General features: G+C 52.1%; 2 protein-coding genes across 5 annotated transcripts in view; both read right to left on the bottom strand.

Annotated features, from left to right (window-relative positions):
* HIF1A (hypoxia inducible factor 1 subunit alpha) overlaps nt 1-14,459 on the bottom strand; it is a 65,930-nt gene extending 51,471 nt beyond the window's left edge. For 2 of the 3 annotated variants that reach the window (XR_011096774.1, XM_068682480.1), the window contains exons 1-2: nt 14,412-14,459; nt 13,045-13,172 (exon numbers count right to left, since the gene is read on the bottom strand). Coding sequence is in view for 2 of the 3 variants with exons in the window: in XM_068682480.1 (XP_068538581.1) it covers nt 13,045-13,172; nt 14,412-14,444 (161 nt within the window). In the remaining variant the exon portion in view is untranslated. Of the gene's footprint in view, nt 1-12,630; nt 12,654-13,044; nt 13,173-14,411 lie in introns of those variants that run through there. The other variant, XM_068682483.1, reaches the window with a different exon arrangement.
* A 3,489-nt stretch (nt 14,460-17,948) lies between these two features.
* PRKCH (protein kinase C eta) overlaps nt 17,949-27,322 on the bottom strand; it is a 113,352-nt gene continuing 103,978 nt past the window's right edge. For both annotated transcript variants that reach the window (XM_068682487.1, XM_068682488.1), the window contains 2 exons: nt 20,455-20,598; nt 17,949-18,975 (listed from right to left, as the gene is read on the bottom strand). In XM_068682487.1, coding sequence (XP_068538588.1) covers nt 18,829-18,975; nt 20,455-20,598 — 291 coding nt within the window. In that variant the 3' untranslated portion in view covers nt 17,949-18,828. The remainder of the gene's footprint in view (nt 18,976-20,454; nt 20,599-27,322) is intronic.

Here is a 27,322-nt window from a genome sequence, read left to right as displayed (position 1 = left end):
TGAAGGATTACATATCTGCTTCATTGCAAGTCTGGCAGGATTAGCAGCGCAGTGTCTGCTTAGTGTTTTAAAAACATCAAACACGAACACAGCCCTAAGCAAGAAACCTTTTCCGAGGGCTGCAAAATGCCAAGGGTCCGGGGAGCTGCCGGGTGGCAGGACCACTGACGGGTGCCCTTTGCTGTGCGTTTCAGCTGCCAAAGCCTCCAGAGAAGCAGCTGCAGGAGCCCGTGCAGTCCCTTTGTGTGAATATTTCCAATTCTGCTCTCCAGCAGTCAGAAAACACCGGCTTCAGCACCGCCAGCCAGCCAGGGGAGTGGGAGCTCGGAGATGTTCTCCATGGGGTGGAGAATTCGAGGGTTTGGGGTTTAAATATGATTTGCGATGTGGTCATTGCATGCTATTGTTCATGGTTGTGTTTGTAATTTTCCCTTTTCCTCAGGTAGATAAGTGGAAAGAAAGGCAGTGACTGAGCATCCTCTCCATGTTAGCCCATGTGGACAGGGATGGAGGTTACAGGACCCCATGCCCCGGCACTCAGGATCTGCAGCAGGGATGTGAAATCCTGGCTGGAGCAGGATGTGCATCCCTGGGATGGGATGGGATGGGATGGGATGGGATGGGATGGGATGGGATGGGATGGGATGGGATGGGATGGGATGGGATGGGACGGGCTGCTCACTCAGACGCACCCACTTGGAGGCATCTGTCTGTTTAAAGAGGATCTGCAGTTCCTAAAAGCTACCGAAACTCAATATTGTTTGGGCTAATTAATGGCCTCTTCGGCCCAGGCACCAGCCCTAGGCAAATCCAGCCCCCAAATCCCCTGGAATAATCACAACCGCTCTGATGGCAGTGTGCAAGGTGCTGCGTGCTGCAGTAGATGGGTGTGTGGCACGGCACGGCCAGAGGGCTCTGCCCTTGGACCCAAGGGACCTGGCATTACCAGACCCCCTGTGTACCTCACATAGGTATAACACAGCAGGCAGGAGAGGTGCATTTTTGATGTAGCTGCGATTACAGTGGCTCTGGAAGAAGAGATTAGAGAGCAAGAACTGCTCCAAGAATTGCCCTTAAAACTCAGGCAGCAGATACGAACGTAATCTCCAATTACCTCTGCACCTCCACACTAAGCTCGAATTCCTCCTAACTGTTTCCTTGACATCAAAGACAAAGAAACTTGAAAAAAAAAATCAAAGCAGCAAACAAATCACAGAGCAAGGAGGACTTCTCAAGCAGGGAGCCAGCCAGGTCCCTGCTCATTTGCCTCAGAAGAGCCCTGACTGCACAGACAGAGGCGTGCAGTTGCTCTCAGAGCTCAGGTCACACGGGAAGGCTGACGTTAAATCCTCCCCCAAAAAACCTGCTCAGGTGAGTCTGTTTTAAAGCTGTGCTTCCAGATTCAACGCCATCAGATGCCAGCGTGGGCATCCGACACGGGACAGAGCAGACTCTTTGCAGATGGCCTGGCTGGAAGCGGGCCTCTGGCTGAGGAATTGGTGGTGGCCAATTCATCACCCAGCCCGCTGCAGCGGACGCCGCACGGTTTATACACTCCGCGCACAAGACTGATTGCTCTGGCAGCGAGCGGTGCTCTCCTGGGAAGTTTCCTTTGCATTAAGTGCTCCTGACACTAATGTCGGTGCCTAAGCAAACACATTAGGCTGACTGAAACGGCGGCGCTGCTGGGAATCGCGGCGTGCGCACACGGAAGGGCAGTGGCAGCGTGTGTCAATGGGGGAAAGCACCGGGATTTTGTCTGCTGGGAGAGCTGGGGAGGAGGCCGAGCCCTGCTCTTTTGCTGGGCCTTGAGCTTGCCTGGTTTAGGTTTGGTTGTGCCCCAAACAGGCGAGCAGCTCCCTCCTCGCAGCACTCCCAATGCTATATAAGAAGCAGGCCCAAATATTCTGCATGAAAATCTCCTCTGTGGATCACGCTCAGGTGAAGTGTTTGGATTTGGTTGTGCTCCGAGCAGCCAGCCCACAGCCTGCACTCGGCAGAAGGATGGTGGTGTAAGAGGGGCTGAAACCAGCTGAAATTCAAGCTCCTTGCCCAGGGTATTGGCACGGCACAGCGCCGAGCGTTTGGGTGCACAGATCTGTGCCCAGGTCCTCCCGTTTGGAAGAACCTGAGAGCTGGGGGATTGTAAGGGCTGAGTGGGAGTACTCGGCAGTTCTCCACGCCGAAGATGAAAAAGACAAATAGAAACACTTAATGGCCTTTGAAACAAGAATAAAGCAGGCGGGATATTTTTAGCAGCCCGCCCGCACTTGCCAACACCTGCGTCCCGAGCGCCGACACCCAGCTCCTCTCCAGGTTTGTGCGGGGCCATCCGCTGCAGCCCAGGGAAAAGGGGCACGGTGAAAGGCTGGGGTGGGGAGCACACCCTATAGCATCCCTGAAGGGGCACCTCTGAATGTCCTCAGGGACCCCAGCCCCCCCTCTGCACACCAAAACTGTGTTTGTGCTTTGAAGATGCTGCTCTGTGCATCTCCGGAGGTTGCGTGCTGCAGGAGAAGGACCGAGGTGGGATTTTCTCAGCAAGACCTTGACATTTCCCTGCTTTGCCCGGCCCTTCTGTGGGGTAGGGGCACGGCAGCTCCGTCTCCAGCCAGGCCGTCTGTCCCGGGCTCCTTTCTGGAGAGCACAGAAGTGGCTGCCCTTCAAAGACAGTTCCCCCGTTAGGGAAATGCTGAAGCACTGCGAGTGAAAATTTCTTTGGAGGCCACACTTCAAAGCAGCGTAAAACACAGAGTGGTTCAGCGTTTTACATATTTCCCTACCACTCCAAAGAACGGTTAGGAGCAGGTTGATAAGCAGGGTTTGTAATTATCCTCTGTGCTTTTCCTTTCACCCCCCCTCACCATTATTTTCCTTAGAAACACGCGCAGGCAGTGGAAGGCAGCGTTTTCCCATGAAGGACTTCCAATGCTAGGTTGTGTAAGTTCTTAGGAAATTATTTATTACTTGTTTGGGTTTTGATAATAAAAAAAGTGTTGTTGTCTGAATTTTCCAGTGAGAGAAATTCAATCTCGTTCAATTTTAAACAAGAATTATCCCAAGCCAGCAATAACATTTCTGAAGGAGCCGGTCATGGAAAATATGTTTCTGAGAACAGTTCTCAGGACGAGAAATTTCCTCGGAAAAATCTAAAACTTGAAACAAAATTAAAGTCGAAACGCGGGGGCGCGGGACCGAGCTGGAAGTGCCATGTGAGGGTGGCACGTGGGGATTCAGCACGCTGCTACTGAAAATAAGAGGGCTTTTCTCCTTCACCGGCACAGGTAATGGTCGTGCCTGAGATCTCAAAGGGCTGCCTCACAGGGGAAAGACGACAGTAAAACTACCAGGCTGGCCATGCTGTGTGCTCACCGGGCTCCTTTTCTAGCCTTGGGGATCCAGAGGAAGTTTGGAAAAGAACTAGACAGGGAGAAAAAACCCAAAGGGTGTTTGAGCCCTACCAGGGACTGTTAGCACCAGTGTGATAAATGCAGTCTGCTAGCAGCAGTAATGATTTGTTTGGGAAACAGATTAATTTGGAGCCATGACACAGACCTTTCTCTTCCCCTCTATTTATTGTTGCCTCTCGGAGCCGCTCGCTGTGAGCTAAGGGCATGTTGCAGAGCCGAGCGTGGTGAGCGTGGGGCTCTCGCATTATTCATGTCCCAGGCCGAAGGGGAGGATCTTTGTAACAGGAGGCCACGGGCAATTTCAATCTCCTTCTGAAAAGCCGCGTCTCATTCAGGCATCCTTTGAGGATCAGAGTTTCTCCATCATCTGAAGCTATTGCCTTAATCTAAATTGTTGGTTCAATTGCTTTCCATGAATTTAGCACTTAAAGGGATTAGGGCAAAAAGAGCTCTAATTTTCCCTCTGACCTTTTAACATCATCAAATGAAAGCTGGGACAGCAGCAAAGGAATTTTCTTAAGTCAATAATTGTTTTGCAGTGACTGCACGCCTGTGAGCCAATGGTGCCGTGGCTCTGACGGCTGCCCCGTGCGTCTAACAGAGTCATCCGCCGACGTCTTCGGGATTTGGCTTCACGTTGGCCTCGCCAACAGGACAAGACTTGCAAACACGGCAAGGAAGCAGCGATCCAAACTCAAATCCTAGCGGGAAGGCCGCTCGGCTTGAGCCCCGGCGAGTTCTCTAAATGGGCTCGTGTTGAAATCCCGACCTCGCTCGCTCTGAGGCTGCCGAAGCTGCTGCCTGCCCTGTAGCCAAAATTAATTAGTTCTCATATCGATGTGTCAGGCAACTGCCATGAAACCACGAAGCGAGCAGAAAGCTGCCGGCATCCTGCAGCGCTTTAGGAGAGGGGCACAGGAGGTGGGGCTCAGGGCAGGCCGTGCAGCTCCGGGCTCAGGGGGGTCTCGCTCCTCTCGCACGACCCTGGGCAGAAGGGATGGGATTTACATGGGAACCGAGCACGTGCACGTAAAGGATGAGCAAGGAGGCCCAGTCCCTACTCCTTTATCATCTCTTACACCACGTAAGAAGCTGGTCCATGAAGCCTGCTTTGTGCAGGGAGGGTCGGTGACAGCCGTGAGCTGTAGGTTTTAGGGTTCAGCCATCACTGGGGCTCATCCACCTCCCTGGCCCCATCACTTTGGTCTTTGGCTCTGCTCTGCTGGCTGCGTGCCCCCCTCCTGCCCCTGCAGGCCTTTCCTCGCCGGGCGATGCCGCCCCGCAGGGAGCCCGCAGGATGTCTCTTGCGACATCCGTGGCACTTGCAGCACAAGGAGACCCTGTCAGGAGCCTTAGCTTAATCCAGGAGCAAAGTACAAGGGAGCCACAAACAAGAGCTGCAGTGTTGCAACGCCGTTCTGCTGTCACAAGCCATCCCAGCTAAAAATAAACCGCCGGGCCAAACCAAGCCCAGACTTTAGACTTTCTTTCACCAGATGCTGTGGGGAAGACGCCCATCGAGGGCACCCAGAAAGGGTGCAAACAGCACAGATGCTGAGATGAGGTTCCTTTTTTTTGCCTCTCCTTGGAGTGTAATTTCCCCCTCAGTCTCAAGCAAGCTCTCCAATTAAAATATTTTTCCCCCCTCTCATCACTTTAGGGTATTTTGGGTAGCCCCTGGGAGGATAAATCCCTGTGCAGGGAGAGGAGCAACCAACACCTTTGCTTTAGGCTGGGTCCAAGCGGGACAGGTCCTGGAAAGGTTTTGATTCAGAGGTGCCAAAACACTTCCCAGTTATCTCTGATGCTCCCTTTAGCACGGCTCAGCGTGGCACCTTGCTGGGAATGGTAGGTGGTGTGATTAAAGCAGCTGAAGGGTGCTGTCAGGGATGCAAGGCGTGTGGCAGTTCCCTGGGCCACCCCAATTCACTATTTGGCTGGAGCAGGAGCTGCAGCCCCCTAAAAATCCTGCAGGGGAAAAACACAGCCCAGCTCACAATGGATTTAGCCCCTGGGTGGTTACTTGTTTCTTCAATCTGAGGTCTCATTGCTGCGTTACTGAGCGGTGTCCTGGACACGTGTCCGCTCCTCTCACCTCCACCCACACCACCCCAGCCATGGCATCACCCTCAGGGCCCTGGGGCAGAGCAGCTCCAGCAGTCAGGAGGGAAATGCTGGGGTTGGATCTCAGCGCCTCGCACTGCCCATGCCACACACTCCTGGTTTCTTTGTTTGCTTGTTTGTTTTTAACTTTGTCAACCAGGAAGCAGCTCAGACTACATTTGCTCATTTTTCTGCAGAAGCGCTCGAAATTCTCCAGAAAGGGCCTTTGCAAACATTCTGTTCTGAATGTGATCTGGAAGTTAGAAAGGAAAAAGAAATGCTGCTCTGAGCTGCCCGCGGCCGAGCTGGCCAGCAGTGGCTGAGTTGAGGAGTTCTGCTGCATCATTGTTGAATTTGGCTCTTCCTAATGTCAATACCTACGGGGCTTTTAGGGCTGCATTAAAAAGATAAAAATGGAACCAGACCAGGAGAGCTCAGGCCAAACTTCGGTGCTATTAAATTCATCAAATGCACGAAGCAGCCGCTCTAAAGCCCAGAATCAATATTTTCCCATCAGAGTCCCGCGCAAAACACGGACCAGAGAAATTTGGGAAGTTTTGATGGAATTTTGTTTGGAAGCTTCTGGCTCAGCTTGGACGGCTTTGGAGGCCGGGCTGGACAGGAGTCAGGCCTGCAGGACGTGTTTTTAGGAGCCCTGCGCAGGGATATGTCTGAGCCTTGCATGGCCCCGCAGCTGCCTGGGCCTGAGGGGCGTTTGCTTGGCTGCAACCATTCCCATGGGGTCTACCAGCCAGCAGACTGGTAGATTTTTTTGGGACAAAGCTGTTCCTGCAATCACTGGAGTTTCCTCACGTGAAGAGAAGCGTTTCCCTGCTGGTTCATGTGTCCTAAAATACAGCGGGGGAGCCCAGCCAGCCGGCGCAGAGCAGATAACAGCCCCACAGCTCGCACCCCGCGTTGCCCCCTGGCTGTTTTTCCGATGCTGTGGGGATGAGAAGTTGTTCTGCTGCCGCTTGAAGGGTGAATTACTGCTCTGTGCGCAAAGCAGCAAGGTGAGTCTGTCAGATAGAACTCGTTTCTGTCAGGAAGGGAGAAGCTCAAGCCAAGGAGCTCCTCTGCACAAAAGCAAAATTTGTACGGGAACTCATGCCAGCGAGTTATTACATTGCTGATCAAAGCGAGCTTGAGATTAATGGGGAATCAACACATCCAGCAGGCAGACGCACACGGGGAACATGCCTGGATGAAGGCCTGTCTCGACCGCTCTCCAGCTCCGGGAGAGGGGAAGGCAGATGGGAAGCTGGGGCAGCAGTTGCAGGAGCCGGCTTCATCCCGGTGGAAGCCAGCGTGACACACGGGCACCTGACTTCTGAGGGGGGGAGAAAAACCAAAAACAACCCACAAACGAAACCAAGGGCAGAAAGCCAAAAAAGCCCTGAGATGTCAGGGCCTGGGAAACGACCCTGGCTCAGTGCTGGCTGCCCCGAGCTGCTGCTGGAAGCCACGGGCACACGAGGGCCACCCCGCAGCTCTGCCAGGTATGAGGAGGCTGAGCAGCTCCTCAGGCACCCCAGTACCTCTCCCCAGCCCTTAACACCCCGTTCCCATCCCAAAAGAGTGGGATCTGGCCCTGTGGGCACAGCGGGATGAGGCCTCAGTGCTCTTTTATCCTTTCCCTTGGTTTTATTTGGACGGATTTGCCCAGGGTGCTGGGACAGGCTCAGCCACCCCGGCGGGACGGGCACTCCTCAGGGATCGGCGGCGTTGGGTGCTCATTGCCCGGCGCCGTGAGGCAGGGAGAAATGAGCCACGGCTGTCGGGAAGGGGGGAAACGGAGGGGTGAAGGGGTAGGAAGCTCTGATAAGAAGAGAGCCATAACCAGAGCAAATATTGAGTCATGCGGCAGCAGCTGACGGAGGACGGAGAGCAGTGTGCTTCTTCGTGTGCTTCTTGCAACACCTGACTTGCCACCTGATGCTGCGCAGGAGCCCCAGCACCTGCTCACCCGCCACATGGGGTCCCAAAAATCGGCCTTTGGGGGCTGCCTTTCACTGAAAACGGAGCTGTGAGCATGGGTGTCCATCCCGCAGGGCTGGCTGTGGTGCCGGGCAGGAGGCCAGGACAAACAGCGTGCCTTGTTTGCCACGCGCCCCGGTAAAACAACAGCGGTGGCAGGCAGCGTCACCGCGGGGCTGAGGCTCTAGCGCTGCCTCCAGGAATACAAGCGTGGGGCTGAGCCCCCTCCCTCAAGCGTCCAGGTGTCTGAAGCGAGACCAAGAGATGCTGTGGCTGAAAGCAAACAGGAGGAAATAACCAAAAAAAACAAAAACACATACACAAAAAAAATAAACCCCCCAAAAACCAACAATCTAGCACCTCCCCAAAACACAACCCGAGGGCTCTTTCCTCCCCTCTGCTCCCCAGCTGGTGGGAGCGGGGCTGGTGGGACACCTCTGGTGGCTGCAGGAAACCATCAGAGGTCAAAACAACCAAAATAACCACAAAAGCAGCGGTGCTGGGCCAGCTGGGGCTCCACACTGCAGCCGTGTGGAGGTGGAGGAGGGTGCTCGAAGCTCCCTGAGATGGGAGAGGAGAGGGCCCGCCTGCCAGCACCAAGGGCAGCCACAGTGGTAGGGACCCCGTTGTCCATCGTTTTGTGAGGAAAAGTGAGCAGCTCCGGCCCTGTTGTGGTGCTGAGCGATGCAGGGCTGGGATTTCAAAACCATGGCAGCAATCTGCTCAAGCAGCACGGGCCTGCTCGGCCCTACGAGACCGACAGAGCCGCGCTTGTGTACGTCAGCTTCCAGCACTGACAGAGCACAGGAGGAGCACGCAGAGCTGGGAGATGAACAACAACCCCCCCCCCCCCCCCAAAAAAAAAAAAAATAAACAAAACACGGCACAAACAGCGATAAAATCACCTTTTCACAGCTCAAGCTTAAACTTTCTCCTTGGCGCAACGCTGCTCCTCCCATTTGGGGAGCTGAAGTAACACCAGAGGATCAGAGCCCTAACAACGCGGAAGGGTGAGACACCGAGGAGCCCGCGCACAGTGCGGCACGTCCGCGGGCTGGCGTGGCCTGACGTGGCTTTGCAAAGACCTGTCCAGTCACTGACCGGCCTGCGAGAGCCCAGACGCACCAGAGCACAACCTGCAAACAGATCAGCGGGAGGTGGGAAGTCCCTCTGTGACTAGCAAATATGGACAACCTGAGGATGTGACCTGAAGGGTCCCCATTTTGGCAGCTCTTGGTGGATGCAGCCTGCCCAGGAGCAGCCCCCAGGAGCAGTGTGGCTCCGTGTGGCCACCAACGCACTGGTCAGCACGCGGGGAAAACACAAAACGTTCCTCATGGGCTTTTTGCCATGGGTGCTTGCAGCTCAACCAGCTCAGCATCGTGATTTCGTGCTCTGTTGGCAGCGTGGCGTTGAGTCGTGGATGTTCACGAATCCCTGAATGTCCCACCCTCCATCCTCTTCCCCATAGAAGAACAGGCAGAGAAACATTAGGGGGTTGCCAAGAAAGCTGACAGCCCCAGCAGCCCTCCAGCTGCTCCTCCCTTGCCCTGTGCCATCCCAAGACCACGGGCACCGTGGCCACTCTCCTGCCCCGGCCGTGCAAGAGCCGCGGCACATTGCATCACCCCTGGGGCAGGGCTCCAGCACCTCCAAGCCGGGGGGGATTTTGCCAACCAGCCCCACCCCGATGAGAGGAGACAGGGAAACGCTTCCCCCGTGCCCTGAAAAAAAGCCAGGGCTTGGGGTCATTTCTGGGCTGTGCCAAAGCCAAGACCTGGTGAGCAGGCAGACAAACGCTGCACCCTCCTCGGAGACCTCCGTGCAAGCTCCTACCTGCTTGCGAAGACTCCTCCCAGAGGGACAAGGTTTTTAGGTGCCTGAAATTGTTGTTATGGGCACACATTCAGATTTACCCATTACAGGCTACACAATTTTGCCCAGCAACCCTCCCTTGCAGACCCAAAATTAGGGCTGAAGTGGAGCAATTAGCATCTGATGAAGGGATGGGGAGGTGAAATTTTAAGGTCAGGGTTGTTGTTTCTCAGCAAAGCAGGGCCTGGACGCTGCTGGGAATTTCTCAGTACCACTGTGAGAGAGAAACTGCCCAGAGAAGTAGCTCCCCTTGGGCTGCAGAGAGCTTGGTTTTCCACCTCCTCTGCGTGGTCACGCTGTGACGAGCTCCATTTTCCAGAGGCTTCCAGGCTGCGTGCAGGGGGCAGTCTGTGGATCTGCCACCAGCAGAGCAGGGGGGAGTCTTAAAAACAGATGCAGGCCCCGTTCGTACAAAAATAACATCACAAAGGGCTTCTGGCAAGAGGGAGTCCATCAAACCTGTAGAAGAAGGGGCTGGTACCAGAGGCAGGTAGGGCTCTCGGGGTGCCCAGCTGTGTCCTGCTGGGGGCAGCTGAGGGAGGTAAAGCCACCACCAAGCATCACCGTATCACACCCACAGTTTTTAGGACTTCCTTCGCAGTCTTCTCTATTTTTGACCTGCCACCTAATCGCATAAGCCGCTTTCCAGAGTACCTAAAGCACTTGCAGCTTTCATTGACCTCCACTGGGTGATCGGGTCCTCCAAAAAATGGGAGCAGAGGTGGCCAGGTGGGAGACGCCAGAGCCAGCCTTGGTTTGACCTGGTTTCTTCATCTGATGGTCCTGGGCTACAACGAATGGCAGGTGGGCAAGGGGCAGCGAGTGAGGGGCTGGCAGTGCCCAGCAGGCAGCTGCCACCTCATGTTTGCATGGGGCAGGCCAAGGTACCTGACAAAAAAAATTCTTGTTTACAGCTCTCCCCACACAGCAGAGCCTGAACTGGAAAGCCAAAACGCTTGGTGCACTCTCGACTCCAAACAAACAGTGGGTGTTGGGTTTTAAAGAGCATGTCACCGTGACCTTAATGGCCCACTTTGCGCGTGGTGGCATGGAAGGGAGCCCAAAGGTGAAAAGGCTTAATTAGTAATACTTCAAGCTGATTACCACGGCCCATATATAGGGTGACCCGCATCTACTATCACTTAGCATAGTAATGACTAAGTGCAGCGTGTGGTTTAAATATCTCCCTAATGCCGGAGCTAAATGCATCCGTAGCCCTAACCCTCTAATTGACTGATTCTAAATATGATAGATTAGCTTTCCATCTCATTATATGCATCTAATCAGGGGATGAGGGCGTGTATACCCTTAGACACATGGTTTTTCATTTCTACTGCCCTACAACAGCAATTACAAGAAAATTACCTGCATGCTCAGCTTTGTTGCAGGCTTATCTCGTACCCCATCTCCGAAAGCTGCCATATTCACTTTATGATGGTAATAAAAAGAAGCTGCAGAAGCCTGCTTCTATTTGGATGCTGAGATGCAGAAACGTGGTGTTGGCCTGCTTGACCTTCGCCCGATCACCCTAAATCGGAGCCGGGCTCCTGTCGCCCGTGGTCACTGCCCCATGGCCAGCAGTGCCCCGTGGGACAGCAGTGGGAAGCAGGGTTTGGGGTCTTGGCACAAGCAGCACCTTGGGCTTCAACTGCTGCCCTTTGGCAAGGATCCTCACTCTGCTCCTGCTGCAAAGAGGCCCCTCAGCCACACAGGGAGCCTCTCCCTGCGGCCTCCATGCCCGGCTGCAAGGCCCCATGCACCAGGCGGCTCCTCGGAGCTACTCGTCGCGCCCCGGCCTGAGGACACGGGTGGGTGGAGGACTAAGGCAAGGTCCCCAAGTGACCTCATGTGCCTCTCGCAGCCCTGCACTAATGAGCTTGCTGTGTTTAGGCTTTCACTCTAGGTCTGGGTAGCTCCAGGCACCTCCTTGCTCGGGCCTCGTGTCTGTGTAGGAACCAGGCCCCACCAGGGGCTGGGGGCCCCCTGTTGGACTCCTCTTGCTCCAAAGCCAGTTCCTAAAGCTTGGGAGTGCCCCAGATACACCCGTGCTCCACCAAAACTGAGAAGCACCCACATGAAGTCACCCTCAGAATTTGGCCAACATCTACAGGCCCTGTGAGGCCCCGCTCTGGCCCAGGTGGCACGTCCCTTCCTGGCAGGAGGTGTGAGCATCCATCTGTCCCTGATGAAACGGGAGAAAGGAGGAGGTCACCAGCCTCTTGCCTGAGGTGTTTGCAGAGGATCAGAAGATCCCCCGGGTTTAACAACCCTTTGTTGTTAGAATAGTCAAGGGTGCTGTGCTTCCTCTGTGTTTAACCCACCCCAGAGCCAAAACAAAGGCCCAGAGTGGCTTAACGTCACGCTGGATGGCCCAGCCCCACGGACCTATAGATAGGTCTGTATGCAGACACACAGTAATTCACCACGGGGAGATGAGCCACGTTATGATTTTGTCATTTTCCATTCAAGCGTCCCAGGCAGTGATTGCAGTTTGGGGATTTTCCAGCTCAGACAAATTACCGGGCTCCACCAAAACAGCTACGAGACAACCCAATTTTGGGTTACGGAGCCTTCACCAGCTAGGCAGGAGCTGAGCTCTCCTCTGTCTGCACGGGGGAAATGCCTGCTGTGCACAGGAGACTTGGGGCCATGGTAAATTGTTGCAGCGCAAGGAAAATTAAAGGAGCCAGGCTAACAGATCAGAGAAGGCATCCCGAGCTGGCAGGGGAAATTCTTGCTCATTAGGAGCAAAAACAGAAGACAGCTTTCAATTGCCAGGGTGTAATTTAGACCCAGGCTCTATGCAGCAATTTTCATGGGTCTGCATGGAGCCCCAGTGACACTTGGTGATGAAGGTTCCCACAAGTGAAGTCCAGGCTTAGCTGGCTTAAAGGTCATGCTCGCCTTTTTTTTCCTCCAGTTAAAATTGAGTTTTAAGTTGCTGAGATTACCGATTGAAATGGAACATTGTCCTGTGACATCCAGCTCACTTGTCTGGTTTCCTTAGGCAACAGGTTTCCTCCAGTGCCCAGGGAAGTGGCAGAAGCCCCGAGCTGGAGGAAACAAACACCGTGCCTGCCCCTTGGAGAAAGGGTTAGCGAGGAGTGAGAATAAAGGGCCTGAGAAGCAGCAAAGAGAAAGGTTGCCCTAAGGAGAGCAACATGTTCAGATCCGTCTATCAGATAACAATACTTAAGTACAAGTTCGAGAGTGTGTTCACAGAGCTTAAAAATAATGGTGACTCAGCTCTATGTGAAATACTTACTCATCCATAACGCTGCCTCCCTGCCTCAAGTCAGGAGGTTTGAGCTACCAATGGTGCAGCGTTCGCTCCAAGTTTGGGACACACCAACAGCCCAGAAGCTAGAGGAGATCTCAGACAGTGTCTCGGTGGCATCTGCAAACCCAGCGGCCCAGTTCTTGGGGCAAATGTGACACTAAGTCTCAGTTCAGAAAGAATTTGTGGTTTAGCATCAAGATCCAATAAGGGTTCTTAGGTTCCTCTTTCTTCTAGACTCTGCAATTGGGGAAAAGCGAGACTTGTGCAAAAGGCAGCTCTGGGCAGCAGACAAGCCTGTAATGACTGGGAGGCCTGGAACTGTTCTGTGTCTGTGTCTAGAATTAGATTAGATGGAGATACATAAAATTGCCTCTCACTCCCTGCCCGACCACAGCATACCTTGGCTGGTCTCCAAAAGTGGCCTTACTGCCAGCTCTCCCAATGTTCTTCTGTCTGGGCACATCTGGTGGCAGTGGTGGCAGTGCTGCTGTTGTTGCCGTGGCTTTGAGTGCCTTGAAATCTTGTTCCTGGAGCCAAGTGAGATGAAGGGGAAGCAGGTTTAATTTAAGGAATAAAAGCTTTATTTCTTACTGTTGTAGGAAACCTGAGACTCTGACCCCAGCCCACGTTACGTGTTTGGAAATGAGAAACCAGATGAATAAACCCCTCTTTTGAAGGGAGGAGAGGGAGGGAAAGAAGCTCTGGAGGAGCTGAGTCACTGGTTTTGAGCAATCCTGAGCTCCCTGCTAAAATCTCTCACCTCCACTTTTCTAAGACTGCTTGCCAACAACAGTCGTGGGAGCTCAGAGCTGGAGCAGGAGAGCTGACACCACAGGCAAGTTAAAACCGTTTCAGGGCTAAAACCTTGACGCTGACACGTTACCTGCGGGAGCCCACACCGCGAAGCCTCCGTCTGTGCCGGACCCAAGCTTGTCTCACGCTTCCTTCCTGGGATGAAAGGAGCAGGGCATGGTCCTGGGCAGTTCTGCCTGGCAGCTTTTTGCCACAACAGCTTCTACCTCCCACCACCTCTGAGACCTGTGGCCTGCGAGCCACCGAGATCAAACCGGCCTCACTGAGGGCAAGGTGTTTGCCTTCCCCGGTGCGATGGGGGCAGAGATGAAAGGGCAGCTTTATCGCACGCCTTCACTAGCTGCCTACAAGTGGCCTCAGGCACTTCTAAAACACTCCTCCCTCTCGGTCACAACCTGGAGCTGTGACCCCATTTCTCAGAGGACACCCTCCTCTCCCTTCTCTTTGCTCACTTTTAATACAAGGCGTGAGGGGACAGGCAACCTTCCCTACAGACACCACGGGGACGCTGCCTGTCCCAGCTTCCCACCACCTCATTCAGGACCCGAAGATGCTCCGGCAGCCGAGCACCAGCACCACTCATTGTTCTTCTGCACTTTTTGACCTCCTGCGCTTCTCACGGGCTCGGCTCCAGCAGCAGGGCACTGCCAGGGGCGATGCCAAGCGCAGGGGGCAGCGGCAGCACCGAAGGCGAGCGGTGACACACTGTGCAAGGGCTGATGCAGGAGCTCAGAAATGCTGCTGAACGAGCCCCACGTGCAGCAATGATACGAGGTGTGAACGCCTTCCCCAGCCTTCCCCTTCTCCTTCCTCCCTCCCATGTCTCCTGGACACCGCCTGCCCTGTCATATGGGTTCGGAGACAGGGAGGAGGCTCCTGTTTGGAGGCACGGGACCGCACTGTGGTGGCTATACGGGAAGAATAAGAGATGGAAAAGTACATAAAAACCTTACCACGCCTTCTGCTGTTACAGTTTTAGCACCCATCTTTTGGTATTTGCCATTTTCCTCCAAGCTCCAATGCCTGGCTTCACATCAATTCATGGACCCCAGCTTTCATCTAAATAAATTATAATTACAAGACTTTCCAGCTCCTATTGATGTGGAGGAGAAGTGCAAGTCAGAATCTGAAATATTCATAATCCAGATGGGAAAAAAAAAAAAAAAAAAGAGAGAGAGAGAGAGAGAGAAAGAAAAGAAAAGGAAAAAAAAAAAAAAAGAAAAAAAAGAGAAAGACTTTGACATTTATTATTTTGGAAAGCTCTTGATTTCTGAATGAGCCGTGATTTTCAGAAGACCTGACTCATCATCTTTGAATGCTGGGGTTTGGCAGCCCTGTATATATTTAGTAATACAAACCCTGACTTGCAGCTTCCAATAAGAATCCTAATGGCATGATAAGACAGATTTTTATCTCATTCACGTCATTTCCAAATATCAGGAAATTTCAGTAACAGCAAGAGTTGTAAAAGCTGTGAAATGCTCTCCCTGGGGAAGCGCAGCAGTCCCGTGACTGCCCACTGGAACAGCTGAACCATCCAGCAGAGCACGCAGCAGGGAACAGCTCTTCTCCTTCTGGCTGAGAAGGAGCGGATGATCCCAGACATGGTTTCCCTTTCATTTCTCCTGGCTCTGGGCTTTTCTAAGCAAGGCCTTGTACCACAGCCACTGGAGCCTCTTTCCTATCCAGCTGGGGAAACAGCAGCTTCTGCAGGGGGAGCGCACAGCTTGAAGAGCAAATACTGTTGCAAACCATTTAGGACTTCACAAGGAGAAAGGAACCTGTGCCAGTCCTTGGGAATGCATTCAAAGCATCCTTACCCAGCGGTTAGAATTGCATCAAATACATTGAAATCCCCGAGGCACTTGGAGTCTAGTGAGATTTTTTTTTCCATTGCCTATCAAGCAGTGGTATTAAAAATGATGTCTTTGGCAGCACAACCAGCCTGAGTAGATGCAAGATGATTTTAATCTATTCATTCTAGACCATCTGCTTCTTACCCTCAACTTTCAAAGGCCTTGAACAAGACGTAGGCCATTGAATTTTATAGCTAAATTTCATGAACCTCTTTGAAAATGAAAGGATTGCACAGAACACAAATTTAGAGACATCAAAGGGACCTTCCCTTTTCATGCAAGCACTAGAAGCAGTGCAATGGGAACTAATTATAATTTGCTCTATTGCCAGTTTTCGCACTGGAGCAAATACAAGCTTTTTATGCTTTAAACCTCACAAACCTGTGGCTGCCAGCTTAATATACTCCTAAAGCCAAAACCAAATTAATAGACTAAAACCATCTTGCATCCACTTAGGCAAGCAATGAAGCCAGAAGAGCTGTCAGGCTAGCTCATGGAGAAGTTCTTCTTTTTTTGTGTGTGTTCCTGCTTTGTTTTGAAAATCAACATTTCTTTACATATTCAGTGGCAGTGTAAAAACTAATCTGGCTTTTTCCAAAGCAACGCCACTGCACGGATACTTTTTAATGAGCTGATCTTAATCCATGGTGCCGACAGAGTCTGGAGGGAACACAATCGAGATGGCAGCTCCTCGTGAAAGTATGGCAGAGTTCAGGGATCTCAGCCAGATGTGGCTGACTCAAGATCTGCTGACTCGAGCGGCTGAAGTCATTACGTAGACATGTAAGTTCCAGGCAGGCGATGGCGGGGAAGAGCTGCCCTGAATTATGAAGCAACATCCAGGTGAAATTGTGAAAATCGAGGACATTATAGCAGAATATCAGGCGTCTAGTGCCAACATGGATCTGCACGCACTGTTCTACGAGCGTGGCCTGACCCTGAGAGCACTTGAAATCGAGAGAAGTGAGTTGGGAAGAATCTCCCTTTGATATTTGATTCTTGCCCCATCAAGTCAAAAACCCCTGGGACAAAGCAGGCTCTGGCTGGCCAGAGCAGGAGCTCTTCCAGCTCTGTGTGAGGGCCTCAGACACCATTTTATATATCCCAGTGATCTACAAGCTTTCTGATTTACAGTTCACAAAAATCATACTGGTGCACCTACAAAAGTGTCTTAGTTTCCACTCCCCAAGCATTCGGGACATGGATCAGTGGGTGAGGGACCTGCTACAGCAGTACACGTCTCCAGAGGTGAGTCTTCCACGTGCTTCGTGCTCTCAGTGGTATCAGCAGAGCTACTTGGACCCTGGGGCCATGGAGACAGGATCTGTTTTGATGCCGAAGGCAATGCTATGGCACTAGCCTCTCCAGGAGGTGAAGGCTTCATTTCAGAAGGTCTCCAGAGCCCCAAGGAATAACACAAGCAGTGAATGCATGGGATGCTACCAACATGTTGCCAAAAAGGCCTATCAGTTACGACTCTCCTGCCCTGACACTGACTTTTCCAGGGAAGGAGAGGTCATTCATAATCCTTGATAGTAAGAGACTCAAAAAGTCATCATTGCAAAATTCACAGCAAGTTGCTTACCCAGGTTTTGGTGCTCCCATGCCTGGTGGCCAGGTTCACTGCACTTACCCCTGCCGAGGAAGCACTGCTGCAGTCAGTAACGCTGGGATACTGCACGAGGAGTTGCCTTAGGGTCATACCTGCACCAACCAGGTGAACGCTGTGCTTAATACCCACGTGAACATGATGGCACAGCGGCCCCTCCGTGTAAATGCACTCATCCTGTACCATTTCTTCCTATGTGAGAAAGCAACTCGAGCTAGCCTGTGCAGCTGGTTCTTGGATCATTTTTCTGGATATCCACTCTTTCTTCTCACACATCCATCCCGTCCTTCTCCTCTCTTGCCCCACTTTGAAGAGGCTGGGTATCCTGGGATCAGCAAAGGCATGAGAGGCTGGCTGGATGCGATGTGGCCAGAAGATGTTCATGGAATGGAACAGACCAGAGGATGAAGCCATGCTAAAGAGGGAGATTTGGTACAATACACAAGCACAAAGGCAAGAAGTGTCCAAGGGTAACTGAACCTGTGCCCCACCTGTCAAACACTTCAGCAAATGGTTTAAGGATGGAAGTAAAAGGTAAAAGTAAAAGGTAAAAAAAAGAAGTAAAATGTAAACCTCTTTTGCAAGACGTTTAAATCCTTCTCCAGCAATTCATAGCAGCTCAAGAAAGAGGTTATAATCCCGACATAACAGCTCCAAACCTAGCACGGAATGCAAAGGTGTGCCATGGAGCCACAGAAAAATCACTCGACTTCCAGAAGAGCACAGAAATCACAGAACTATCTCTTAGTATGATTTTTGTCTGGTTTCTACAAACTGCACTAAAATTGCCTCAGTCTGCCTGGCAGAGGCTTGAGGCTGCAACTGATAAGAAGTGCCCTGTGAGTAACAAGCCCTTAAACCTAAACCAAACCGAGTCACCCCGTTTCTGAGATAAGCCTTATCCTTCTCATGGGAGAAAGTTGTCCTTTTGTGTTACCTACTGGTCAACAGCTTTGCTTTCAAGGAGATCGCCAGCTCTGCAGCTCCCATCATGATAATGCTACAAATAAATTAAGCACTACCACTTTGGATCAAAATTTTAATGAGGCACTAAACCCACAAAAGGGGCTCTGTATAGCATAATTAAATAGAATGGGCGTAAATAAACAGTAAGGTTTTACTAGGTACATTATAGTTGAAAACAGCTGGGATGCAAAGAAAGGAGCATTGAAGATGCATGATGTAAAAAGGCATTTCACAGAATGCAAACACTAGAACTTTTCATATCGCACAAACAGTAAAACACTACGAGCACGTGACTTCCCTTTGATTTGGAAGAATCTGTGTGGGGCACAGGGCACTTGTTTTTTGTTTTTTTTTTTCCTTCTGCTAGTCAGCACAATGAAATATTTCACATAGAAACCCAAACAGCGGCAAAGAGAGCCATTTGTCCTTCAGAAAGAAATAAATACTTCAGAAACAGGTAGAGTCAGTAGGAACATCTGGTTCGGCCAGGCCATGGGATGCTGGTTCATGGCTCTGAAACGCTGGACAGTGCTGGGACTCCACAAAACAGCCTTGCAAACAATCAGCATTATTACAAGTCTGTTTGGCTCAGAGCTGCAAGACGCTTGATTTGTGCTCACGCCGACTCCTCAAATCCACTGCAGGCTGCAAGCGATGACATTCAGGCTGAGCCAACTCGCTCAGTACTCAATTCTCCATCTGCATCAGCTATTTACAGTATCACGTTTGTTCCACCCCTGTCAATATTTGATCAAAGCGCTGAATAAACCTACAAACACAGGAAGGTTTCAATTTCACATTAAGGTAATGTTGACAGTGGTGCTGCTGTATCATGTGAAGTCAGTGCACTGTTACTTCTCGAGAATGAAATTCCTGGTAAACCTGGTTTTCATTGCATTTCCCGCCAGTCCTCTGAGCAGCCCTTCCTCAGAGCCATAGCTATTGCTGCAATTCCGAGCTTGTGAATGAAAAGTTTCTAAATTCATCTTGGTTTATCATCGGAAGAATTCCTTCTTCAATGGGAGTCAGAATGGGCTCCTCTTTTATAAAATCTGGATCGAAGTTGCTCACGTCATCTTTGGATTTCTGTCAAATGGGAAAGACAAAGGGAAGAGATGTCAGAAGCACGTATCACCTGCCTGACGCTCGCTCTGCATCTTTACTCTGGTCTTGAGTGCAAGGAACCTCCACAACCCAGGCAAACCTTACTGAAGGTTTTTCTCTGGGGTTGGACTGGGAGCAGCTGAGTGCCCCGTGGGGCCTCGTACAGTATAAACTCTTTTAGAGCCTCTGCAGGCTTTGGACAGGCAAACCCCTCTCTGCTTTAACTGATACCACCTCTGAAAGGTTGCTTACCCCGACATGGCAGGGCAGGGCACATAAATCAACTCCCTTCCTCAAGTGTCAGCACAGCCCCAGCCATTCAAAGTGGTTATCAGCAGTGTTTCCAATTAGCTGACTCCACACAGCCCTTCCTTATCTGCAGAGCGTCTCAGCTGGGCTGGCTGGGGGGGAGGGGGGTACACTCCTCTGTGTGCGAGTCATTAAACTTGCACAATAATGAATTACTAGGTCACAGGAAGACAAATGGCTTGCCTCCAGGTGCTGGATTCCTCTCTGCACCATACAAAGTGGAACTGTTTACAGTGCACACAAATAAACGGAGTTTGTGGCACATTTTGACAAGGCATGTGTTTTTCCTGCATCCAGAACAAGACCTTTTATTGACGCTGAAGCCTAACGTTTCCAGATTCTGCCCAGCTCACGGATGGACTGAGGAGGCTCCCTTAGCCTTTCATTCAGGCCAAGAAGCAACTCCAGAGCCTGACCTCGTGCTGGATTCCTCTGGATGCCTGGTCCTGCACCCAGGGAGCTCCATGGAGCAGGGCTGAGCACTGCCACCAAGAGTTAGCAGTGAGACCACAGCACGGGACACGGCCACCCCAACCCAGAATTTCAAAGGCAGGGAGGCCACAGAGACAACCCTGGGAAGTCTCTCCACAGGGAGCAACATCTCTTCTCGTGGAACATCCCCTGGGCTGTGTGGCACTGGGAGAAGGGGCAGCCCTGGGCCCTCTGCAGCCTGTTTGCCATGGGAACCACTCAGCCGATAGAGGCCTGAGCAGGGAGCACTCTGCTGGGTGCTGTGCCCAGAGAGACAAAAACAGAGGTGATGTATAGAGAGAGACAAAAGCAAGGCAGGTTAGACCCAAAGAGGCAGGTGGAGTGGGCAGAACGAGGGTTCCTTACCCTGCTTTATATCTGGGCAAGGCAAAGGCCCTGATCTGCTGCATCTGCCTTTATAAGCCTGCATCTTCTGGCATTGAGCTGGCTTTGAAAATCCAGCATGGAAGGGAAAAGCGACCTGTACAACACCGTGTGGCCAACCAGCAGCCAAGCCAAGACCATAGGCCTCACCTCCTGGCTCCCAGGCCAGGGCTTTCATGGCGAGGTTGCCTTTCCTCCACCTCTTTTTAGTCTCACAGCAATAAACGTGCTCAAAACACCCAGAGGAGGAAAAATAAAATAACAGGACCCTTTCCGCCACCCCTCCCTCTCACGTACAATTCGGGGCCTGAACGGTGGCTCCATCTGGCGCTGGTTCAGCAGGTCCCAGTCCAGCTCTTTGAAGTAGGGGTGCCGCAGGATCGCGCTCTCGCCACCCAGCGCCGGGCTGCCCAGCCGCATGCTGGGGTTCTTCGTCATGAACTGCAAGACAAAAAAAGGGCTGTTTGTTTCCCCCCGTCCGGCAGGGCCACGGGAGAAGGACCCATTAGCAGTCGCACAAAAGCTTGTCCTCAGCTTTCCTGTTGAACCCAGTTGCTGGCCAGACTTCTCGATTTCATTGTACTGGAACTGTGCGCAAGGACCTTGACTCACTCTCTGCAGGAAGCAGTTTGGGCGTATTTCTCCCAGATCCCTTCTATTTCGGTCAAATCCTTGGTTACCACAACAAGAAAAGAAAGTCGAAGTGCATCGTTTGCAACATTATAGATGTTGCAGAGTGTTTTGGTTGGTTATTTATTTACATACTAATTTCTCAGGCATACAAGCTCGCTCTCAAATGCTGCTCGCCAGCCAGGCAGGTCTTGGACTGGAGTCAGTCCCGAGCTGTGCCTTTTTCCTAAACCTCAGCTTGCTGAAGTGCAGCCAGGAGCCTACGCTTTCCTTCCTGTCATCTTAGGAAACAGAGGAAAATGAGCAAGGCGCTGGCTGTCACAGCTCCCAAAACCCTGAGCAGATAGATGAATGCTCACAGGTGACCGTCCCCTCCTCTCCGTGGAGAAACTCCAAACGAGGGCTTCCTTTTGTAATGTTTTTTACGCTGCTACTAGTGAAAAGAGATCTCAAACTTCAGCCAAAGTGCCCCGATTTGCCAGGGAGCCATGAGAAAAGCCATCGATCACGCACACAGCGCAGAGGGCCGTGGCGGGTGCCCTTTAGGTCCTGACAAGAGTGATGAAGTGTGAGCGCTGCAGGTATTTTGTCAGGGGAAAGAAATCGTGGGGGAGGAGGGCAATCCTTTCCCGAGGCAGGGAAAGAGCTCGTGTGCTTGTTAATTTAGGCTTATAGTCCTTAAACCTTCAGCAAAATGCAATCTTTTCCTTCCCCTCGAGTCTTTCTAATTCATTAGAGAAATCAGGTTATGTTTAAACCGGGAAAACAGCCGCTTGTGTTTGCCCATTGAAACCAGCAGCATAAATAAAGCCAGCTTCACGCTGGTGGAGGTGTCCAGACGATTTCCTTGAAGATGAAAGAGCATTATGCTTAGCCAACAGCCCAACCAGCCAAACCAGACAATCGGTCACTGTTTCGGGAGTGACCAAGCCTGCTGCATCTCGGCCGCGGGGAAGCGCAGGGAAGGGGAGGTGCAGGCAGAGGCCGGCTCCGCTCCGAGCACAGAGCTTCTCGGTGGGTACAAATTCTCCTAGGACGAGTGGATAAAAGGTGTAGGCATTCCCTGCCTAGAGAGGTGGCAGGGAGAAGAATGAAGACTCACAGGTTTGTTTTAGGTGTCTGCCCGGTGCTCCTGTCCAGAGGGGGCTTCAGAACCCGAGCGGATGGGATTCCTGCAGGGTGGCTGCAGCTCAGGGACCCCGCAGGAGCCCAGACCCTGCTGACGTGAGCACAAAACCCCAGCTCCAACCTGGCCTCCCTGCCGACCCCTCTGAGGACACGTACTGCCCCAGGGCTCCCTGCGGGATGGTTGCTTTCCACCATCCCTCCCAAAACCATCAGCAGAAAGGGCTGCTGAGTGCACCCAGACTTGTAAGGACAGCAGCAACGCCAGCAGGGCCGGGGCCTTCCCATGCTCTCCCCGAACTCCTCAGTCATGCAGTATTTTTCCAAGGTCAGGCAGGCCAAGTGCAAGTACAACTTGTGTTCACCCTGACCCTTTCTACCTGCTTTTGTCCCTTCCTGCCAGCAGAAACCAACCCAAAATTTCTGTGTGGTTCTGAGCACCAGACAACATTTTGGTTTCCCAACCAGAAATGGGTCAAGCCAAAAGTTCTCAGAGACCTGGTTCAGGCAAGCCTTTGCAAGTCTTTACCCAAACTTCTTTGGTTTGCAAAACAGGCCAGAAATCTCCTGTTAAGCCCCTTTTTTTTTGTGTCTAGAAATTCCCTGCCCAGCTTCTTTGTCCCCACAGATGGATATCTGCGCCTCACTAGCTGCAATTTGCATTGCTGGAACACCTAGAAAGCTCAAGCAAGATCAGAGCTCGCTGGTGCTGGGAGTGGTAAAGACCAAAACAGTCCAAAAAGAGAAGACAAAGAGGAGAGAGAGCTGGGAAAAAGTCCCAAGTCTCCTGGCTCTTGACCCACCGCCTCCTCCATTACACCAGGAAGCTTCTGCTAAACGTGTGTGGGGAAAACATAAAAGAAATTAAACTCTGGAAAGGGCTGGCAACGTGCTTTGCTTGGGTTCCCATTCATGCTCAGCCATAGAAGACCAAAAACCAAACTGGACTGCCCACTCCCAGACCAGTTCAGTGCCCTGGGATATAAAAGTGTGCTTACATTCCTGTTTGCTTGCTTTGCTCAACGCGCTGCCAAAATTGCACCAAGCAAAGGCACCCGCTGCACCAGCCGGAGAGCCAAGGTAAATGCATTCCTTGCTGCTTAAAACACCCTTTTTGTCAGGACAATGAGGATTAGCCAAGGGCTGTCCCTTGAGCTGGGCTGTTTTGGGCTCTGAGAAAACAAAACCCGACAGTCAAAACAAAACGAGTGCTCGGAGTCCAGCAGCTGGCTCTGCTTTGTGTGCCCCAGCGGCGTGGCCAGAAACCTCAGCCGACGCCAGGCAAAGGGCAACCCAGGCACCCTCTGCCCCGGGGTAGGTGCACAAAGGAGGCAGGAGGAGGGTGAACGCTTCACATTCGCCCACTGCTGGAACACATCCTCCTGGCTGGGTGCTGAAAGTGGTGCTGGGCTGCCACAAACCCCCCCTGACTTAATCCTCACCTCCGAAAACAGCGAGTGGGACGGGTACCTGAACTCACGGCACCTTCCCCAGCTGCCAGGCACACGCTCAGCGTTGCTGCCTCTCGATCTATAGGGACAGGGCTTTGACCCACCAGCACCAAAACCATTTTGGCAAGGTTTTTTTAACCTTGTTTCTCATATTCTGCAAAGCCCTAAGGCAGGCTGGTGGAGTGCATATAACTCACACACCCCATAAAGAGTTATCAGTGCAGTGTGAAGAAGCTGCCCTTGCACAGGTGCCTCCCATGTGAGGCACACAAAATTAAAAGATGAAATTTGGGAGCTGATCTCCACCAGAAGAAAGGCCTCCACCCGCAGGCCTGTCTCACGATGCCTCTGGTATCTTGTAGCAGAGCAAACAAGGAAAATAAATATCTTGGCGCTTGTAGCAGAGCAAACAAGGAAAATAAAAAAAACATGCTCTGAAATAAGCAGCTGGAGCCCAAACCCGCGGCTCTGCCCATGCAAGCAGCACCTCTGAAGCACCAGCAGCTGCTCATCTTTCCCCTGATCCCTTCTGCTGCACTCGGGAATAGCCAAGCTCTGGAGCTGGAAAAGCCTTACAAAGTGCTGGCCCCAGAAAGGCCAGGGTTAGCCTCTTGCTTCACAGTTAGGTTCATGTTGGATAGCCCTAAGTGTCCTTCCAAGTACAACTCTCCCGTGCTTTTTGCAGGTGGTGAAAGAAATCTGCAAAAAGTTTTTCATGGCAAAATGTCACCTCGTAGTGTTTATTATCTCTAATTTAGTGTGATAATCTGAAATCCAGAACGAATCTTAGCCTCTGGCATGCAGACCCCTGTGAAGAAATAGAGGAAAAAATCCAACCATAATACCAACAAAGCAAACCAGAGATGTTCCTGAGCAAAAGGAATTATCCCACTCCCGGTGTAAAGAGCTCCCTTGGGGCATCCAAGAGCTCCCTTGGGGCATCCAAGAGCCCCTTTGGGCATCCAAGAGCCCCTTTGGGCTCCTCCAGGCTGCTGAGCAGACTGGAGCGAGGCTGTTGCTGACCTCAGCTAACCCTCCCAGCAACACCACGGCCAAAAGCAGCAGCTGGAAGGAGCCGAAAACCCATGACTTCATGAAATCGTTTGAAAACATTTACTGAAAGAAAACGCAGCAAGCCACGACAAGAAATTACAGAGGTGGAGATCGGTCCATGGACGGGCTGTGAAGTTACAGGGAAAAAATGCAGAAAAAGCAGCGCCAGGCACAGGGGAAAATCTGTGCAGCCCTGGGAGCTCAGCAGGTGAGGGAGGGCAGGATGGATGTCACTGCCACGGGGGTGTGGGGACCCCTGCACCGATCCTGTCCCCAGGCTGCTGCGATCCCTGGATGCTCCTGGGATCACAGCTTCAGGGCAAGGCTGTGCAGGGCTTCTCCAGCTGCACTGGCCAGGCCGTGTTTATCCCCTAAAAGCAACCTCGTGCCCCCTGAGCAGCTCATCTTTCAAATGCAAGCCCACGGCAGGGATGGAGAGCATCCCCGTCCTGCAGACAGGGAGGAGAGGAGCAGAGAAACTCATCGCTTTGCTGAGCCCCAGGCAGCGTGCCACAGATCTGACAGCAAATCCTCGGTCCCAGCTCCTCTCCATCACAGCTTCCACTTGCCTCCAAGGGGTCCTGGTGAGGGCTGTGCAACCATCAGCCTCTCCCTGCTAAAACAAAGCTCATGGCATTAAACTTTCCCTGCCTGGTGGTGTTTCTGGTGTTGCTACCAGGGTGAAAAGCAGCACACAGGAGATTTGCGCCCCACGGCCTCCCCTCTAGGAAGGAGGAGGAGGTGAGGAGATACCCGACACGCTCACCTTCATTAAGATTCATGAGCTAAATGAACAGGGCAGAAATTAACTCGAAAGGAAATAAGATTTCTCAAAGATCCATTTGATCTCAGACAAAAGGGAATCGTTACATAAATAGAGCAATTACTCTAATTAAGGCTTCCCTCCATGAATCTCTGGGCTGAACGCTGCAGTTGCTGAAAACAGCTCGGCTGCCCATTATGTAAGGCAAACAAACCCACGGGCTGGGCTTTCGTGAGCCCTCCCCCAGCCCTAACAAAGAGAAGATGGATGTATGGCTCTGGTTGTGAGCTTCTGCGTTATCTTTAATGGTTGGGAGCCAGGAGGCTTCACTTGCCCCGACTGCAGCCACCAGAGACCAGGCGGCATTTCGGCTCTCCACCCAGCACGCAGCAGGATGATTGCTAAAAGCCATGGCTTGTACCAGTGCAATTCGTCGCGGTGCTGAGCCAGGATAGGACCCAGGTGTGCGTGTGGCACCTCTACCCCCACACCAGGGTCAGAAAACTGAGCAGCAGAAATCCTTCAGTGCAGAAAAGGCCCCGGGGAGTGCAGTGCCAGGACTGCCCTGAAAGCAATACGTGGGGAGGGAGGCAGAGCATGGATTCTCAGTTATTTCCCCTTCCAAATAATATTGGGATGGGAAGGGAGGTAAAAACCAGTCGCCAGCCCTGCTCCTAAAAGCCAGAAGACCTCCAGAGGTCCCCCCCAACCTCAGCCATCCGGTGGCACTCAGCATGGCACATGCTGCGTGTGCCAGCCGCAGGCAAGCAGGACGAAATGTCAGCGCAGTGGATATTGAGCAGAGAAATCTGCTCTTGCTCTCTCCCACTGCAGAAAGGGCTGCTCGATGCGGCCGAGTCAAAGCTCGAGGGAGCAAGGAGGATTAACTGCCCTGCAAACAGTGCTGAGTGAGGGACTGGCAAAATAAACCAGGCGGACAGAGCCCTTCTCGTGTGGGGCACATTTGGCTCCAAACTGCCTGGGGGTGCAACGTTGCTGACTATCACCCGGAGAGAATTTGGCCTAAAATATGAAATGTAAATGCTGTTTGAATAGCTACAAGCTTCCTTGCTGTGCTGAAATCGATTTCCTTGCCTTCTCCCACCCAGTTTAACTCATCCACACTAAAGCACGATGAAAAGGCCACAAATACACAAATACCAAGCACTGGAGCTTGGTAGCTGGTGATTTTAGACACTTCTGCCTTTGATATTCCTCTAATAATCAGAAATCAACTTCAGTCATTAGATACGTGGATTATTTAACACAGGTTTCGGTCAAGAGGTCCCCCCAGAAATTTGTGTTTTCAGCACTGAGCAGTAAAACCCAGCTCCCACGTGGGTCACCTGCTGCGGGGGCTGCTCAGAGGTTCAAAAGCAGGCTGCTGTTTTTCAATCACCCCACTCAGATTCTGGATGCAGCATGGGGATCGATACATCAATCAGAGTAAGGCAAACGCACCGAGGGAACGAGCAGCACGCTTATGAAGGGAGTGGGGGCATGATCCCACTCGCTTTTTAACCAGGGGTAAAACCTCCCTAGGGTTGCCCGGGAAAACAATTAATCCTTTTCTGATAGTCTTGTCAAGAGGAACCAGGCATTTATTACACAGCCCTGGGTGGCCTATTTACATAGGGTCAAGTACAAAGGGGACTAAAGTGCCCCCAGACAAACCTGTGAAGGCCAATTAGGGGAAAAAAAAAAAGATCACGGGAAAATACATCAAAGGAGCTTCGCCATGCTCTTGGTTCTGTTTCGATCCTTTGAATTTTAAAGTTCCTGAAAAGACACAGCAGGTCAGAAAGGTCAACGCTGGAAGGACGAGTGGATGAGCAAGACCTCCAGCCCCGAACAGCGCGGCCAGTTGGAGATTTATGGCTCCTACTGGGGCGCTGCGACCTCCCAGTTAGACGCCCTGGCTCGCTCCTGCGGGGCTGGGCAGCCAGAGATGGCCCCGGCTGCAAGGAAGGGTTATTCCCATGGCCAGGTCGGAGCCAGGTTCTCAAGGGAATTCTCCGGCCTTCCCCCAAGATTAGGTTTTAATGAACTCCCCCAAAATACCCCCGAGGGTCTATCACAGAGAAGTGAGCCCAGAGAAGTGAGCCACAAGTCTTAGGCTCGGCCACAGGAATCGCTTCTTCCC

The sequence above is a fragment of the Anas acuta genome, chromosome 5, assembly GCF_963932015.1.
Source record: "Anas acuta chromosome 5, bAnaAcu1.1, whole genome shotgun sequence".
NCBI lineage: Eukaryota > Metazoa > Chordata > Aves > Anseriformes > Anatidae > Anas > Anas acuta.
This window is presented reverse-complemented; position numbering and strand designations above follow the sequence as displayed.